This window comes from Lolium rigidum, chromosome 3 (genome assembly GCF_022539505.1).
Source record: "Lolium rigidum isolate FL_2022 chromosome 3, APGP_CSIRO_Lrig_0.1, whole genome shotgun sequence".
Lineage (NCBI taxonomy): Eukaryota > Viridiplantae > Streptophyta > Magnoliopsida > Poales > Poaceae > Lolium > Lolium rigidum.
Genome location: NC_061510.1, coordinates 202,337,042 through 202,351,651, shown reverse-complemented (window position 1 = coordinate 202,351,651; position 14,610 = coordinate 202,337,042). Strand labels below are relative to the sequence as shown.

The window sequence follows — 14,610 nt, the reverse complement described above, 5'->3', positions numbered from 1 at the left end:
CACCAGTGGGTCCACGACCCTAGGAGGCCTAGCATGGGCCGAGGGGATGCACCCTACCCTAATGGGCCAGGGGCACATGCCCCTCAAGGCCCAAGTCGGCCACCCTTAGGGTTTTCCCCAAAACCCTAGGGAGGATCAACTTGGGGGGGGGGGGAGAATTCCCCTCCCCCCTTTGGCCGCCGGCCCTAGATGGGTTTGGGGCATTGGGAGGCCACCCAAATCGACCCCCCCTATATAAAGAGGGGAGGGGGCAGGGGCGCTCACCCCATCAGACCTAGCTCTGGCCGCCCCTCTCTCCTCCATAGTGTTGTACCGGCTTGGCGAATCCCTGCAGCTTTTCTCCTCCACCACCACCACGCCGTCGTGCTGCTGGGATTCCGAGGGGATCTACCACACCTCCGCTGCCCGCTGGAACGGGGAGAGGACGGGCTTCATCGACACCATACGCACGACCGAGTACGGAAGTGCTGCCGGATTGCAGCACTAGACGATCGACTACATCAACAACGAGATCTAATCTCGTAGGCTTTGGAATCTTCGAGGGTTAGTCTCACATACATCTCGTTGCTTCGATCTTGGTAGATTAGATCTTGCTTCTTCCTAGATTGGATCTTGGTTTTTATTCATGTTCACGGTAGAATTTTTTTGTTTTCCATGCAACGAACCCATCATAAGCTCCACACCGCGAGGAAGCCTCGCGGGAGCCCTGTATCGGTCTAGGCTTTGTGTGAAGCTAGTTCGCAGAAAACTTGTAGTTCAAGGCGTGGTCCACTATTCAAGTTGCAAACTAGTGTAATTTGAAGTTCTTAGTGGAAGTTCAACTTAACAGTCTCCACCGTGCACCGGTATATGAAACAATGATTCTGGAATAATGGTATTAGATGTGCCAATGAGACTTTATGGGGGACTGCTGGAATTTTTCCTTGGGCCTTAGCCCATGTCCCAATACAAATTCTGAAATTCTCTTGGCCCATGTGGGAATGGCAAGGGGTGAGACTAAAGTTTAGTCCCACATTGCTAGTTAGGAGAGAGTTGGAGTGGTATATAAGGTGGATTGTTCTAGTCCTAGGAGAAGAGAGAGAGCCATCGTGCACTCCTCCGGATGGCAATGGGTACCCGTCACCCGTTAACCCGCCGGGTACCCGCATCAAATGGAGGAGGGTATGGTGAGAAATAAAACCCATGGGTCTCTTAATGGTATATTATCTGACCCAACGGGTCTGACGGAGGCGGGTATGGAGGTATGAAACCCATACCCGTTAACCCGTGTACCCGCCTCATACATGTAGGGACCACCTGTCATTGGGCAACGGAAACCCTAAGACACCTCACCGGCCGCCCCAAATCAAATCCCACCCCACGCGCAAACGCCTGACCCCGACCCCCATCCTCTCGTCGCAAGGCGCCGCCGCCCGCACCTCCACCATGCTCTTCTCTCCTCTAGCCTGCTCCCTCCGGCCGACGCCGCCCGCACCTCCACCAATCTCTCTCCCCTCTAGCCCGCTCCTCCCGGCCGCCGCCGCCATGGAGGCCTTGACGGTCGAGGTCGAGGAGGGAGCGACCAAATAGTGTCGCCGCCGTCTGTTGGAGACCGCCGCCGGGGAGCGGGGCACGATTGGGCACCTCCCGCAATCGACATCCTGGGCAACGCTAGGAGCAGAGGTCATAGGGAAGCACGCCGGTTTGTCATGGGTAGCTGCCGGGAGCAGGGAGAGGGAGCAACTGGAAAAGGGGCCGACTGCTTTCCTCCAACGGCATCGAAAAGGTGCAGAACAAAGGGTTCAATTGTTGTTGCATATACAACTTATTTGTCATGTCAAACTGAGCTCAAAATTGATTACCTAGCTGCTGTCAAATTGTTTGCTATGCCGTTGACTTGTGCTACACTGTTGTGCACCTAGCGGGTCTCCACCGGGTCACGGGTACCCGTCACGGGGCGGGTATGGTGGAGTTCTTGACCCGTTGGCGGGTATGGAGGCGGGTGGTGGTGGCGGGGAGAGGTGGGCGGGGCGGGTATGGAGGTGGCATACCCGCCTCCATACCCGGCGGGTGCCATCCGGATGCACTCCTCCTCCTCCACCGCCCGCCTCGCCTCGTCACGCACGTCCCGACGCGCCGCGGGTTGCGGGAATCTTGCCGAGCCGAGCTTATCTTTTTGTTGTTCAGGAAATTAATTGTATGATTAATTATGAGTCGACGTGTTAATGCAACCGTTTTTTAGATCATGGACTCGGACGTGGGCTGCGCCCCACGACCTTCCCGAACCGCACTATATAAGCGTGGATGCAAACCCTAGCATGTACGAGACACTGCTCAACCCTGCCTCTCGTAGACCTGTACGGGTGAGGGGCAATCAGGTTTTTGGGGAGCGCTCACGTGCGACTACTGGCAACACGACGTCGTCGGACGACGAGTTCCCGAACGACGACTTCTTCCCGGACATCAACAACCTCTTCGGCAACCTCAACATGGGCGACAACCAGGATGTCGCCAGCATCGCCGCTGCTGCTGCCGCCGCCAACGTTGGACGGTATGCGTTTCTATCCTCCTCATTTCTGATCATGCTAGAGTTTCTAGTACTGCTATTTGAAGTAGTTGTGATAGGTTTATCTTGCCTAGATGATGTCTGTTCATCTACTCCGTTGATCTGCATGATTAGTTCATCTGCTATTTATGTAGTCATGATTTGTCAAGTATTAGTTCGGATTAATTCATATGATAATTTGCTTATATATTCAACAAGAACTTCGTACCAGCGAACAACTTTAAGATAATAAAACGTAATTGACACAAAAAGAGTTGCGTCCGACCAATTAGAACGATCCTAATATATCGTTTGTTGGCTAAACCATCATTCTATCACAACAAACCAGATAAAGAACCCTAGAATTCAACCAGATCTCACAATCAGGAACCCTAGAAAATCACAAAAAGGAGGCGCATCTAGAAGTGCGAGCGAGAGGAGGCGGTGGGGTAGATGGTACTCACGAATGACTCCAGATTCACCGAAGAGGAGGGGCGGCGAGAGGAGATCCTGATCGGCGGTGGCAGGAGCATCAGCGGCGCCGTCAGAGGGAGCGTCGACCTTGCACTTGGGGCGGGACGCCGTTAGAGGGAGCGTTGGCGGCGGCCTCGTCTTTGAGCGTCAGCAGCAGCGTCGTCTTGGAGCTGCAGCGCCGGCGTCGTCTTCCTCCCTCGTCGCCAGCCGCCGATAGAAAACGCGGGGGAGGGGGGCGTTTTAGTTCCACTCGAGTTTCGACGGGTTTCGGCAGGTGTAAACGGGCCAAAAACAGCCTACCAAACAGCCCAGACGTTTCAGGTGTTTTGATCCGGTCCGAGAAAAACGCCGAAACCGGCCCAAAAATTACTGGCAGCCCGAGGACGCCGTGTTATAATAAATAATCCGTGAGGACTTCCAGCAGGAGCAGAACATCCAGCAACCACCGTCTACCCCTGTCCACGAGTTCGCCTGTAATTAGGGTTCCCCAGATCTCGCCGCCGGCACCAGGTTCCCCATGGCCGCCCCGAAATTCTTCAACATCTCCCCCTACTCCTTCCACCCTCCCGCCCTACCTGACCCTGACGCCACCACCCCCAGGCCGGACTGGGTCCTCCTCGACACAAAGGCGTACATCTCCGACCGCAGGAACGGCACCACTGCCACAGCCTTGGCGAGCAACGGCGTACCCGTCGAGGTGACCTTCTGGATTGCCGACCCTCCCGTATTTTCCCACTTCTCCGTGCACTGCAAGGAGGTTTCTGATTTCGCCGAGGAGCCTCGTATTATCTGCTCCGACAAGAACGTAGCCGTCCTATGCCTCTTCTGGTTGTCCACTAAATCCGCCAGGTACAAAGTGCTCCGCGACTACTTCGTCTACACGGCCAGATCGTCGAAGAGCGCCGCCCCCTCGCTCATACGGCTCCCGAACCCATCCCCGCGTGTGTTCAATCCCCTGGAGATGGGTCTCTTGCCCACAGTCGACGGGGAGGGCTTTGTTATCGCTGTTGTCCGTCCGGGAGAGATGTTCCCAGGCCGATATGATCTCCACATCTTCTCGTCCAAGAACTGGAGATGGAACACCAAGTCTGTGCTATTGGAACATCAATCGGTGGGCAGGGCAAATATTAGCGAGCACAAAACAGACAAGGTTATCCAGCTTATGGCAGAAGGCTCACTGGGCTGGGTTGATCTCTGGCGTGGTATTCTGCTCTGTAACGTGCTCGATGGCAACCCCAACCCTGTGCTGCGTTTCATTCCTTTACCCAAGCCATTGGGTGGTAACATGGATATTGAAAATTGTCCATGGTTGTATCGGGATGTCACCTACATCAATGGTCTTATCAAATTTGTTGAGTTGGAAACATGGGAAAACAGCATGCCTAAAAATGGAAGGATGTGTGGCCTCCCTGATCATATACCAGATATGCAGTTTGATTCAGACATGGATAATGACAACATGTGCGCCATGGAGGACAACACAGACAATACCGTCAGCTGGAGAGCTGTTGCATGGGTCAGGAAGACTTCCCAGAAGGCTTGGATCAAGGACTGCGAAGCCAAAATTCATGACATTTCCATCAACAACAACACAAGGCTTTCTCACTTATTGCCTCCACTGGAAAACCTCATGACAGCTGCCCCTACCCTGAGCATGTGTGGTGATGATGTTGTTGTTTATCTCATGTGTAAGATGAAGATCAACGATGATAAGGCATGGTTGATTGCAATCAACATGACAAGGAAGACTTTGGAAGATCTGGCCTTGTTTTCTGCCAAAAGAATCTTCTCGTTCAATACCACATACCGTCCCTGTTCATTCTCCAAACATCTGGACATGACTGCAGGTAATCGTGAAGGTACTTACTTTTCTTCTCTGGTGTGTGAGGAGAGAGAGAGAGAGAGAGAGAGAGAGAGAGAGAGAGAGAGAGAGAGAGGTGGGGGGTGGGGGGGAATCGGGGAATAAGGGTGGGGGTCTACATGTCATCCTAATGCGCAAAAATATAGGCAGTTTAGTCTAGGGGAACTGTTGGAGTAGAGACAAAATTTCCTCTCAATTTCTTTTCTAGTTTGTGCTCAAAAGGGCAGAGCTTGTTGCATTATACACAATTTTTTTCCCCTATGCTATGCACATTAGGTTGACGTTAAATTGCCACATCATTGTTTCTAACTAGCCCTGAATTTATGGATGTCTATATGTTTATCCATGCAGCTGGTTTGCAGATCAAAGAAGAAGATGATTCAGAGAACACAGTAAGTTACACAACATGTTGTAGATCGGCTAGATCCCTTTTGTTAGATTGTATAGAAAGAGTCGCTGCTGTCACCTGATTTGCACTTTCATTGCTGTCCTAGATCCTTGTAGACCGGCTAGATCCCTGTATTACCGAGGATCAGCTGCGGTGTGTCTTCACTCGATCTGGAGAACTTGGCCATGTGCAGATGTTTGTACACCAACAATGTGCATCCGTGAAATTTATTCACAGGTTGTAGAATTTCCAAGCTCTCCATGATTTATTTATTGGTGTTACTATGTTTGAGATATCAGCGTTCATTGTTTTTGCTGCGCTTTCAGGTGTTCTGCTGCGAATGCCATATGTGAATTTAATGGATTTCTGATAGGTAGGAATCACGTTCGTGTTTCTTGGAAATGTATCAATCCAAACGAACTGGTAAGCGAGCTGTACACAATATGATGCTGTCAGAATATGTACTGACAATGTTTCTGTTTCTGCACACTTGATGCAATAAGATTAACGTGTTTCACGTTAACCCAGCAAACCCGGGACAAACAGAGCTGCCACCAGTATCCACAGTTTTCTGGTGTTTACGGTTGCAATCCTACAGTAGAAGGCGCTTCCCTGTATCAAAACAGAAGCAGATTAGAAAGGCATGGCTACCACCTGCAACAGCTGAAGCTGCTGCCACTGCCATTTCGTAGCACCAATGGTGCTCTTCAGGTAAAGCACTAGCAATTCTGTAGTTTACTTGCAGCTATTTAAACTGAAACCTTTTCAGAACAAAATCTGTTGCTCCCTCCATTTCAATGAATAAGGCGCTCCCGTTTTTTTTTGTGTTTTTTGTTTGATAAAAAATTACTCAAATATATAAACATTACCAGGACAAAATTAGCACCATTGGAAAGAGTTTTTCGATACGAATCCAACGAAACTAATTACGTACAATATAATCAAGATTTTGTTGCTCAATTTTTTTAGTCAAACTTGGGCTTGGAATACGCGTGCTGTTCATTGAAATGGAGGTAGTACCGATGGTAACTAAACAGAGATCAATATACCACTGCTAGTTTTTTTGTTTTGTTTTGTTTTGTTTTGAGGAATACCACTGCTAGTTGCTAGGGATCCAAATGGGTTGTTCAGTTCGGCCCTTACTTCTGTACCACTAGGCCCATTGGATACTGTCAGGTCCAAACATCAACCCACTCTGTTCTGATAGGGTATAAAGGGCTTTCTACAGGGTAAACCTGCTCTTAGTCATGCTAGCTGTACACTTCTGAGCTGCTAGCTGTGAGCTATTACTCTTGGTTATCTGGTATAAGGGTCTCACCCACTCTGTTCTGATAGGGTATAAAGGGCTTTCTACAGGGTAAACCTGCTCTTAGTCATGCTAGCTGTACACTTCTGAGCTGCTAGCTGTGAGCTATTACTCTTGGTTATCTGGTATAAGGGTCTCACCCACTCTGTTCTGATAGGGTATAAAGGGCTTTCTACAGGGTAAACCTGCTCTTAGTCATGCTAGCTGTACACTTCTGAGCTGCTAGCTGTGAGCTATTACTCTTGGTTATCTGGTATAAGGGTCTCTGGCCTGCTAGTTAGCTGCACACTTTCTCCCGGTTATCGTGATAGTTTGCACCATGTAGTTTGTACAGGAAGGGGCTGCTGAGTAATGACTACTAGTTGAGTGCCCGTGCATTGCTACGGATTTCATTTTATTTCACGCCACATGTAAACACCACGATGCATACTAAAATTCATGTCTATACAAAAACATATTTACATAGCAAAATTTTCTTTGAAAGACGAGTTGGAGTGCTTTTCCTGTCAGAGTGTTCCATCTCCACCACATTGTCAGCGATTCATCTTGTTGGTACCTCCAAAGTTTTTAGTACTACCTCTGTTCATAAAAGGGAGGCGGAGATTCGTGTAAATTTAGATGTATCTAGACACTTTTTAGTTTATAGATACATCTAAATTTAAATAAGTCACCCCACCGCTTCATTCTCCCCCTTCCCAACTCTCGCGTTGCTACAGTTCCTGGTCGCCTCTCTCGTTTGACCGGGCCGATCCAAGGCCGCTCCACCGGAATAGCCGGCCGGAGTTGGCTGCGGAGACGCGCCGGAGTAGATAGGATAGGTCTAGGATTAGGTTTTCTGTGTTTTCTTGTTTTACCCTTGTGGATCTTGGCGGTATGCCATTTGGGGTGTGGAGGCAGGGGAGCTCGAGCTGCTCCCTGCAGCCGGCTATGGCGCTGCTGCTGCTCGCGGTGCTCTGGTGGCCAGAGACGGAGGCGGGTGGTGACGGTGCTGCAGCGGCCCCATCAATAAAGCTCGTCGGCCTCTCTCTGGATCTGGGTGGTTTTCCCCTGTTCCTCTCTCCTTCAAGCCACCATGGTGGTGGGCGTCAAGGGAGGACACAGGAAGGAGCCGCTGTTGCTGATTCCATGGAGAGGCATCCTGGAGCAGTGGCCATCTACTATCTCCCCCGTCGTCTGGTTTGGTTGTGTTGGAGCAACAACCAAACTCCAGATCTTCGTCTTCTCCGAGCTTGTCCATGGTGGAAGGGCGAAGGGAGAAGAAGACCTGAGGACGGCTTCGTCAATAAGCTCCTCTGGGTATGCCGTAGCTGCCATCATCTACGCCTACATCACCGAGTCCGTGGCAGGTTCGTCGGTTTTGATGGCAGGCCAATTTCTTTGTCACGGTTTCGGTACGCCTGTGCTGCTCCCTGGACCCAATCTCCTCTGTTATTCTCTCTGGTTCCGAGCGTCATGGTGGCGACGGAATCAAGGGTGTGCAAGGTGGTTGAGAAGAGGAGGTGGCGCCAGAGTTCTTCAGAAGCAATCTTCTTGAGCAACACATCGGCGGCATTTCTGCCGTTCGTCATCCACGCCGGTGAAGTCCGGCTATACTTCAACCTCCACCGGAGGCCCTTTATGAGGTCTGCTGTCGCGTTCATCGCCGGCTTTGAAGCAAGTGGTGTCGTCCCCGCTTTGGAGTCCGACGGCGACATCGCTGATCTCAAGCTCATCGGAGGGGAAAGAGAAGGACCCGATTGCGTTTGCATACTTTTTAGTGGTGTCTTTTCTGCAAATACCAGGGGCCTATGTAAAATTTTCTCATTTTATGGGGTCCTTTGTAAAAAATTGTACACCCACCGAGTGGATTGAATGAAAGCTTCTACGCCCTTCGGGGCGCTCTGTGTTCAAAAAAAAAAAATTTAAATAAGTCTCCAACATTCTTTTGTAAACTAAAGAGATGTTAAGAGAAAAGAGATTTTAAGAGAACACATCTGGCCAGGTCTTAAATTAACTTGGTAGCACCTACCAATTCCTCACTCACAATTACTCCCTCCGTCACTGGAGTAGAACTATAGCACACTGAAGATTATTTTTTATTAATTCAACATAATTCGTGTCTTAAAATGTCCAGAGTACCCAGTGCCGCAAGTGTTCTATGGATGTTATAAGGCCACCGTTTGAGAAAAAACTTTGTTGGCATCGTCTCTTTGGAGCATCTCTTCTCCGTGCAGGTTGTGTTTTTGTGCTAACACTCCTGGCGGACAGAACATAACCTATACCCGTTGACTGAATCTTCGTTTCTCCACATGCATTTGGTCTCCCAGCGACAACGTTTACGACTTGGTGCAGATCACCATCCACAATATCTCATGAATCAGCAACTGCCTTGATATAGCAGGAACTTTTAATGAAACCTTAAACTGAAAACAAGTTATAATTATTTTATAAATGGAACTTCAAAGCACTTTCTGTTTCAGTCTTGAATGAAATTGTTTGTCACACTGTCAACTTGATGCATTTACTCCAATATAAACCAAACGCATTAAGTATGCAAATTTATCTATACAGTAATGTCCAATAAGTACAAATCAAAATGTGGTTTGGTCACACAAAGTCCAATCAGTTTTACCTGTATAAATCATGACTCTGAACCAGTTTTCATTTTGGCCCTGCCAAAGTAATTCTACTTGAAATGAACAACGTAAAAAAGCTAAAAATGTACAATTATAGTTTCTGATTGATTTCCCGTCCTTATTGGGCACATACTGTTTGTACAAACAAACTACACTTTCCTGAATTCATGATGCTATGTAGCTTAGGTTTTCAGGCGTTCGTCGGCGATGCCATGTCCTTGGCGGCGGCGACGACGTCGTTGAATAAAGGTGTCATTGATCCGTCTTCTTCTTCGATGGATCTGCGCCCTGAGTCTTCCGACCCGGGCTGGTGCGGCGGTGGCGCTGGCCTTGCGGCGGATTTTGGTCCTCCGGCTCCACCGTCGCGACGGCGTGCGCTCCAACGCTGTTGTGGAGGTCGTGAGGTTGTTCAGGAGCTGCTCCCGGCGTTCACGCGGGATTCACGCTGGGTTTGAGGAAGATGGCCGGCGGAACTGTTTGTTCCCATCGACGTCGTCGAGCGGTGGCTGCAGATCCAGAGTCCAGCGTTGGCTTCGGGGCATCTCCCCGGCCAATGCGCCACAAAGTGGACGGTTTCGTCTTTGGCGAGCCACTTCGAGGTCCATAAAGTTGTAAATCAGCGAGGGAGCCACGCCGGAGTAGGAAAAATCATAGGAACAATCCTGATATTAGACGGGAGTAGACGAGAGATTGACACCATAAATATTTTTAACGTGTAACAAAATAGAAACTTCATAATTGCGTGAGTCTGAAAAGGAACTGGAAATGGCCAAGTTGCATGGAAATTTGCAATTGTGGAGGAATGCAACAATGCAATAGGGGAAGTTAATATACCTAGAAAGATTGATGAACAAAGAAAGTGTACCTTGAGCGTCATGGTGCCGGTGCCGGTCAGGCGTCAGGGTGGAGGCAGCGGGCTAGCGGTGGCGCCACCTATCATCCTCTCCAAACCGCCAAGCTCGCAACAGCCGTCAATGCACGCCGGCCATGCATCTCTTCCTTACTCTTCCTCCCCTTGCCGATGGCCAGCGACGGTGTCACCCGATCGCATAGCATGACCACGAGCCACACCCCGAAGTCTCTCGCCGTTCGGCTCCGTGCCGGGATTGTCCTCGCACCCTATCCCCATGCTCTGTGACCACACGATCCCCGACCCCAGTGCCCCGCCCACCACTGCCCACTTGCTCCATGCCTCCGTTTCTACCGCTCCCTCGACCCGGGCGGCCACCAGCAGATCCTCCAGTCCCTCGCAACCGAGTATGACGTGTCCTGCGCGCATACAGTACGAGAGTGTATCCGCCACCGTGGAGGGTGGGGAGAAGGTGGACGGCGGTGCATTGTATCAAAATCGTCGGCAAAAAGTTCTGCAAACATGAGGGAGAGACGTTCCCCTGTGCTGCACATCTGGCGCTAGCCGAGGGGTACCGCTCCGAACTATCAGCCATAGGCGCATGTCTCCATTCCCCTGTGATGAGATAGAGAGAGAGAGGTAGGAGGCATGTGCAGGGAGCTAAAGCTTTCACGTCGGTGATACAATTTGCAAGGAGGTAGAAGAGAGGGATCACATTCGTTTTGCAAAAAGAAAGAGGGATCACATTCTGATTTTCTGGGAGATGGCCTTCCTTTCCGTCCAGATTGTTTCTATTTTTTTTGGAAATAACCTTCCTTAATATGCAAAGCCAGGAAATCACGTCCTGAGTGTTAATTGGAAAGACGGGATCATGTCTCTATTTTGTTTAGCACCGACGGTGGGATTGACAATGAGTATATTGGACGGACAAGATGTTTTTAATGACGACCATCAAAGTGCGTTGAGTGTCAAACGACCAACTCCCATTTAACAGTAAAGATTAAACATTTGTAAATCAAATCCTGTGGCAATTAAAATTGTTAGATCAGTGAGAAGCTCGTGAGACAAACAATACCACTGTAGTAGATTTGTGTATCCATACAACACTCTGGAACAGTTAACTACAGAATGAAACACGAAGTAAGTAATATCAAGGCATGATTCGTGTATCCGTCCAACACTCTGCAACAGTTAACTAAAATGTGTTGGACAGTTAAACAGTTGTATACTGGTCTTATTAGTGTAGCACGCTCCCCATAAGTGCCTGCTGTGCCGCGATATGCCAGATAGGCTTTAGACTTGGACTTCCAGGTTGGCACCTTGACAAGTGCTGCACTTCAGGAGAGGGTGGGTGAGTGGTCTGACCATTGGGTCAAGCTGGCCGTGGCTTCAGTTGCCCCTAAGACCTAATGAGCTGAACCATGGAACCTAATATCAGCTTATCGAGGCACGCGCTGGAGGTTCAACCCCACCTGCATCCCTCCTACAGTCCTACTAGCGGCATTGTGTGTCATGTTCCGATGATTAGTTTGGTTGCGCCTACCTCTAAAATTAGGTATAATTGAGACTGAAGTTAATGGTGCTTGGTTGGGGCAAAATGTTAGATTTTTTTTTGTAAAAGTACAATGGCAGCTCAGCCATTTAGAATAACTAGGAATATGCCAGTGCATTGTAACGGGAGAAAATACATTGCACACCCTAACCTTATAAGCACGGCTTAAGACATCCCTCCCCGCCCAGTTTCATGTCTTCTATTTAAAAAATGCACCCCACCCATGAGCAACGGTGGTTGTGCTGTCCAATTGATGACAACGTGTCCAAACTTGTGGTTGTTCCCGAGGCGATGAGTTTGGCCACCATACAACACACCTGTCATTTATCCACAGAAATGAAAGAATGATTAGAACTGAAGTAATCTTGTCGAGCTGGACATTAGGGTCATCCTCACCTAGTCTAGACATTGTCCCTCATACTCCCTCTTGTTTTTTACTTGAAATGTTGTGGACTTGTTTCGTGGAGGTAGGGCGAGTCCTATGTGTGTAACCGCATGCCTTCTTAGTTGCCATGAGGCCCATGAAGTCAACAAACCTGCCCATTCACATCAAAAAATGCATTTCAGATAAGGAAATAGGGACTAAAGCAGTACATCGTTTCCTAATTTTATTTCCATCACCGCATGTAATGAATGTAGAATATACATCCTAGTAACATCTCTATTTATTGATAAATAGGTCATGTGACATGCGACATGTTAAACCAAGTCTAATATCAGGACTACTTGTGGACACAATCAACTCACTAAAGCCGTTCAATTTTTCCTCAGATACTAATCAGAATGCACATAATTATCCATAGGGTAAGAATTTAGCCTCTTCAAAAGGACAATGATCATACTTTGTCAATATCTAGAAAAAAAAATTACATACATGGGTTGTAAGAAGGAAAGCAACATTGTGTTGGGACGCATACCAGCGTTGTGGATAATGTGTCCTCCGCTACTGAGGTGAGTAGGCACCAGGAGCCAGTAACGGTTGGTGTATCACAAGGCTGATTCAGGTTTCAGGAGCCAGTGTTTGCAGAGCTTAGTACGCAAAGCATACCGATTTTGTGCATTCGACAGTCAAGCAGACGCCGCACCTGGTCTATTACTTTGATCAGCCTGAGCCTTGAACCCCTCGATCGAACTCAGTCGAGTCGCTTCATGCAGCTAGTGCCTGGACGCTATCCTTTACAACTTTAGAACTCCTCTATAGAGCAAGTGTCTTCCATCCTGCCTCGAGTTATCTTTGCCAAAATCGCAGGCGAAGGTGATGCCGATCCACGAAGACAACGATCTCGACAACATCAATGACTTCTCCTTGGAGCTCTTGGTCGATAGGTAGGCATGCGTGAAGGCGTGGCGCTGTTGTGAGGCTGTAACGGCGGCCGCCCCTGGTCGGGTCGGTGCCGACAGTGGAGGTCATGCGCCTCACCTCAGCTGCCTTGCCTGCAAGGGAGACTTCGAGAAAAGCGGCGCAGCCGTGGTGGAACCAGCCTCCTCGATCCGCCGCAGGGCCGATTGAAAAGGATAGGGAGGGGCTTGATTCGTCACCATATTTGGTGGTGGCTGTCATGCCAAGATAGCGGCGCCCACTCCCTGTTGCTGGATGGCCTGGCCGTGCACCTCAGGTCTTTTCAGCTGTTGTTTGCCGCCTCAGGTCTTGGTCCGGCGTGGGGCAGGTAGCAGGCCAGCAGTCAACGGGGCATGTCGCCAATGTCTGTGCGCCGTGACGGCGACCATGGCGTTCGCCAGAATTCAGCACGGTCGTATTGTTTATAGGTGATGCCATGATGATGAGTCGTTGTACCCTGCGACTCCACCAGGCCAAGGTGAAGTCCATGATGTGCACGACAGGGTTACTAGATGTACGAAGCTCTTGGTTTTACGTGGAAACGCTTGACGGACTGAAGAGAAATGCTTTTGCTTTTATATGTAGAATGGTATAAATGACTTGTATTAAACAAAAGGAAGTAAAAGCTCGATGTACGACGGAAATGCTTGGACTAAACGCTTTCACTTTTATTAATAGGTATAGATATTAGTATGTAAATTTTCACCACCAATCTTGTGCTTTAGTTCTCTTTCTATATTGGAAAGATTTAGTGTTCAACTTTTGACAACTGCTGTTTTATTTTGCAGGGATGATGCTGTTATGGGTTGATTGCCTCGTCCGAGTGACATATTGTGAGTTAAGCAGTGGCGTGGTCTCTTTGTTTGGGGAGATTTCCAGCACGTATGTTATTATTATGTATCAAACAGCCTTACTCCATTAGGAGCGGTTTGAAGCCCTGGATTCGTTTTTAATCCTGGATCTATCCTTTGTATTGACAGTTTTTTCGAAGATATTTGCGTGACTTTGTTTCACCCTCTATTGGCTCGAAATACTGATTTACAACATCTGTCAGTGCATGATTTTATTATTCATTTTCTGCCAAAAGGTAGAGAAAATCATATTTCATTAAATTATGAGCCTCGGTGTTTGTTCCCGTCGAAACGATTGCTGCCTATTTCTTTCACATCATGCAGATCGTTTATCACTTCTAAGCAATCTGTCGCTAATTGATGTGTTGTTTATTGAGATAACTAAGGGGCAAAACTTCAACACATGCAACGCATCCAGGCTTGAAGGGTCTATGAGCAGCATAAACGAATGACGGGCGTGCGTCGTCTGCTGTTGGGCTATTACTGTATGTACCGGTACAGTGATGGCATTAATCTGCCATCAATTTTCATCCAACAGCAGTCTCTGTCTTCTTCTTTCCTTGTTCTTCCATGTCGCAACAAACATGGGGTGAACCGGCGCTTCCGGTGACGGCGAGCGACGAGATCAAGGCCGTGTACTGGCGCCTGGTGATGGAGCCGCACCCTGACATGGCTGGCTGATGGGATATGCAAGGGGACGGGATATGCAAGGGGACCATCAGTCTCACTGGTCCAGGAAAATCATGGCGACTGGGCTTAAAAATCCTGGTGCGATTGGGCCTAAACCTTTGGAGTGACGATTGGACTGAAGGCCGAGAAGACTTAGTTACTTGAGCACGGATAACAGATC

The 14,610-nt window shown here is 48.9% G+C and overlaps 1 protein-coding gene across 2 annotated transcripts; it reads left to right on the top strand.

Moving 5' to 3' along the window:
* The first annotated feature begins 3,416 nt into the window (after positions 1-3,416).
* LOC124702902 lies at positions 3,417-13,922 on the top strand. Of its 2 annotated transcripts, none has more exons than XM_047235085.1 (6): positions 3,417-4,845; positions 5,211-5,251; positions 5,354-5,484; positions 5,574-5,670; positions 5,776-5,958; positions 13,698-13,922. In XM_047235085.1, the coding sequence occupies exons 1-6, from the start codon at positions 3,516-3,518 to the stop codon at positions 13,701-13,703; spliced, it is 1,788 nt and encodes a 595-aa protein (XP_047091041.1). In that variant the 5' UTR covers positions 3,417-3,515; the 3' UTR covers positions 13,704-13,922. The 2 variants fall into 2 exon arrangements, with proteins under 2 accessions (XP_047091041.1, XP_047091040.1); XM_047235084.1 differs by having other exon boundaries at positions 3,417-4,857.
* Positions 13,923-14,610: the final 688 nt, after the last annotated feature.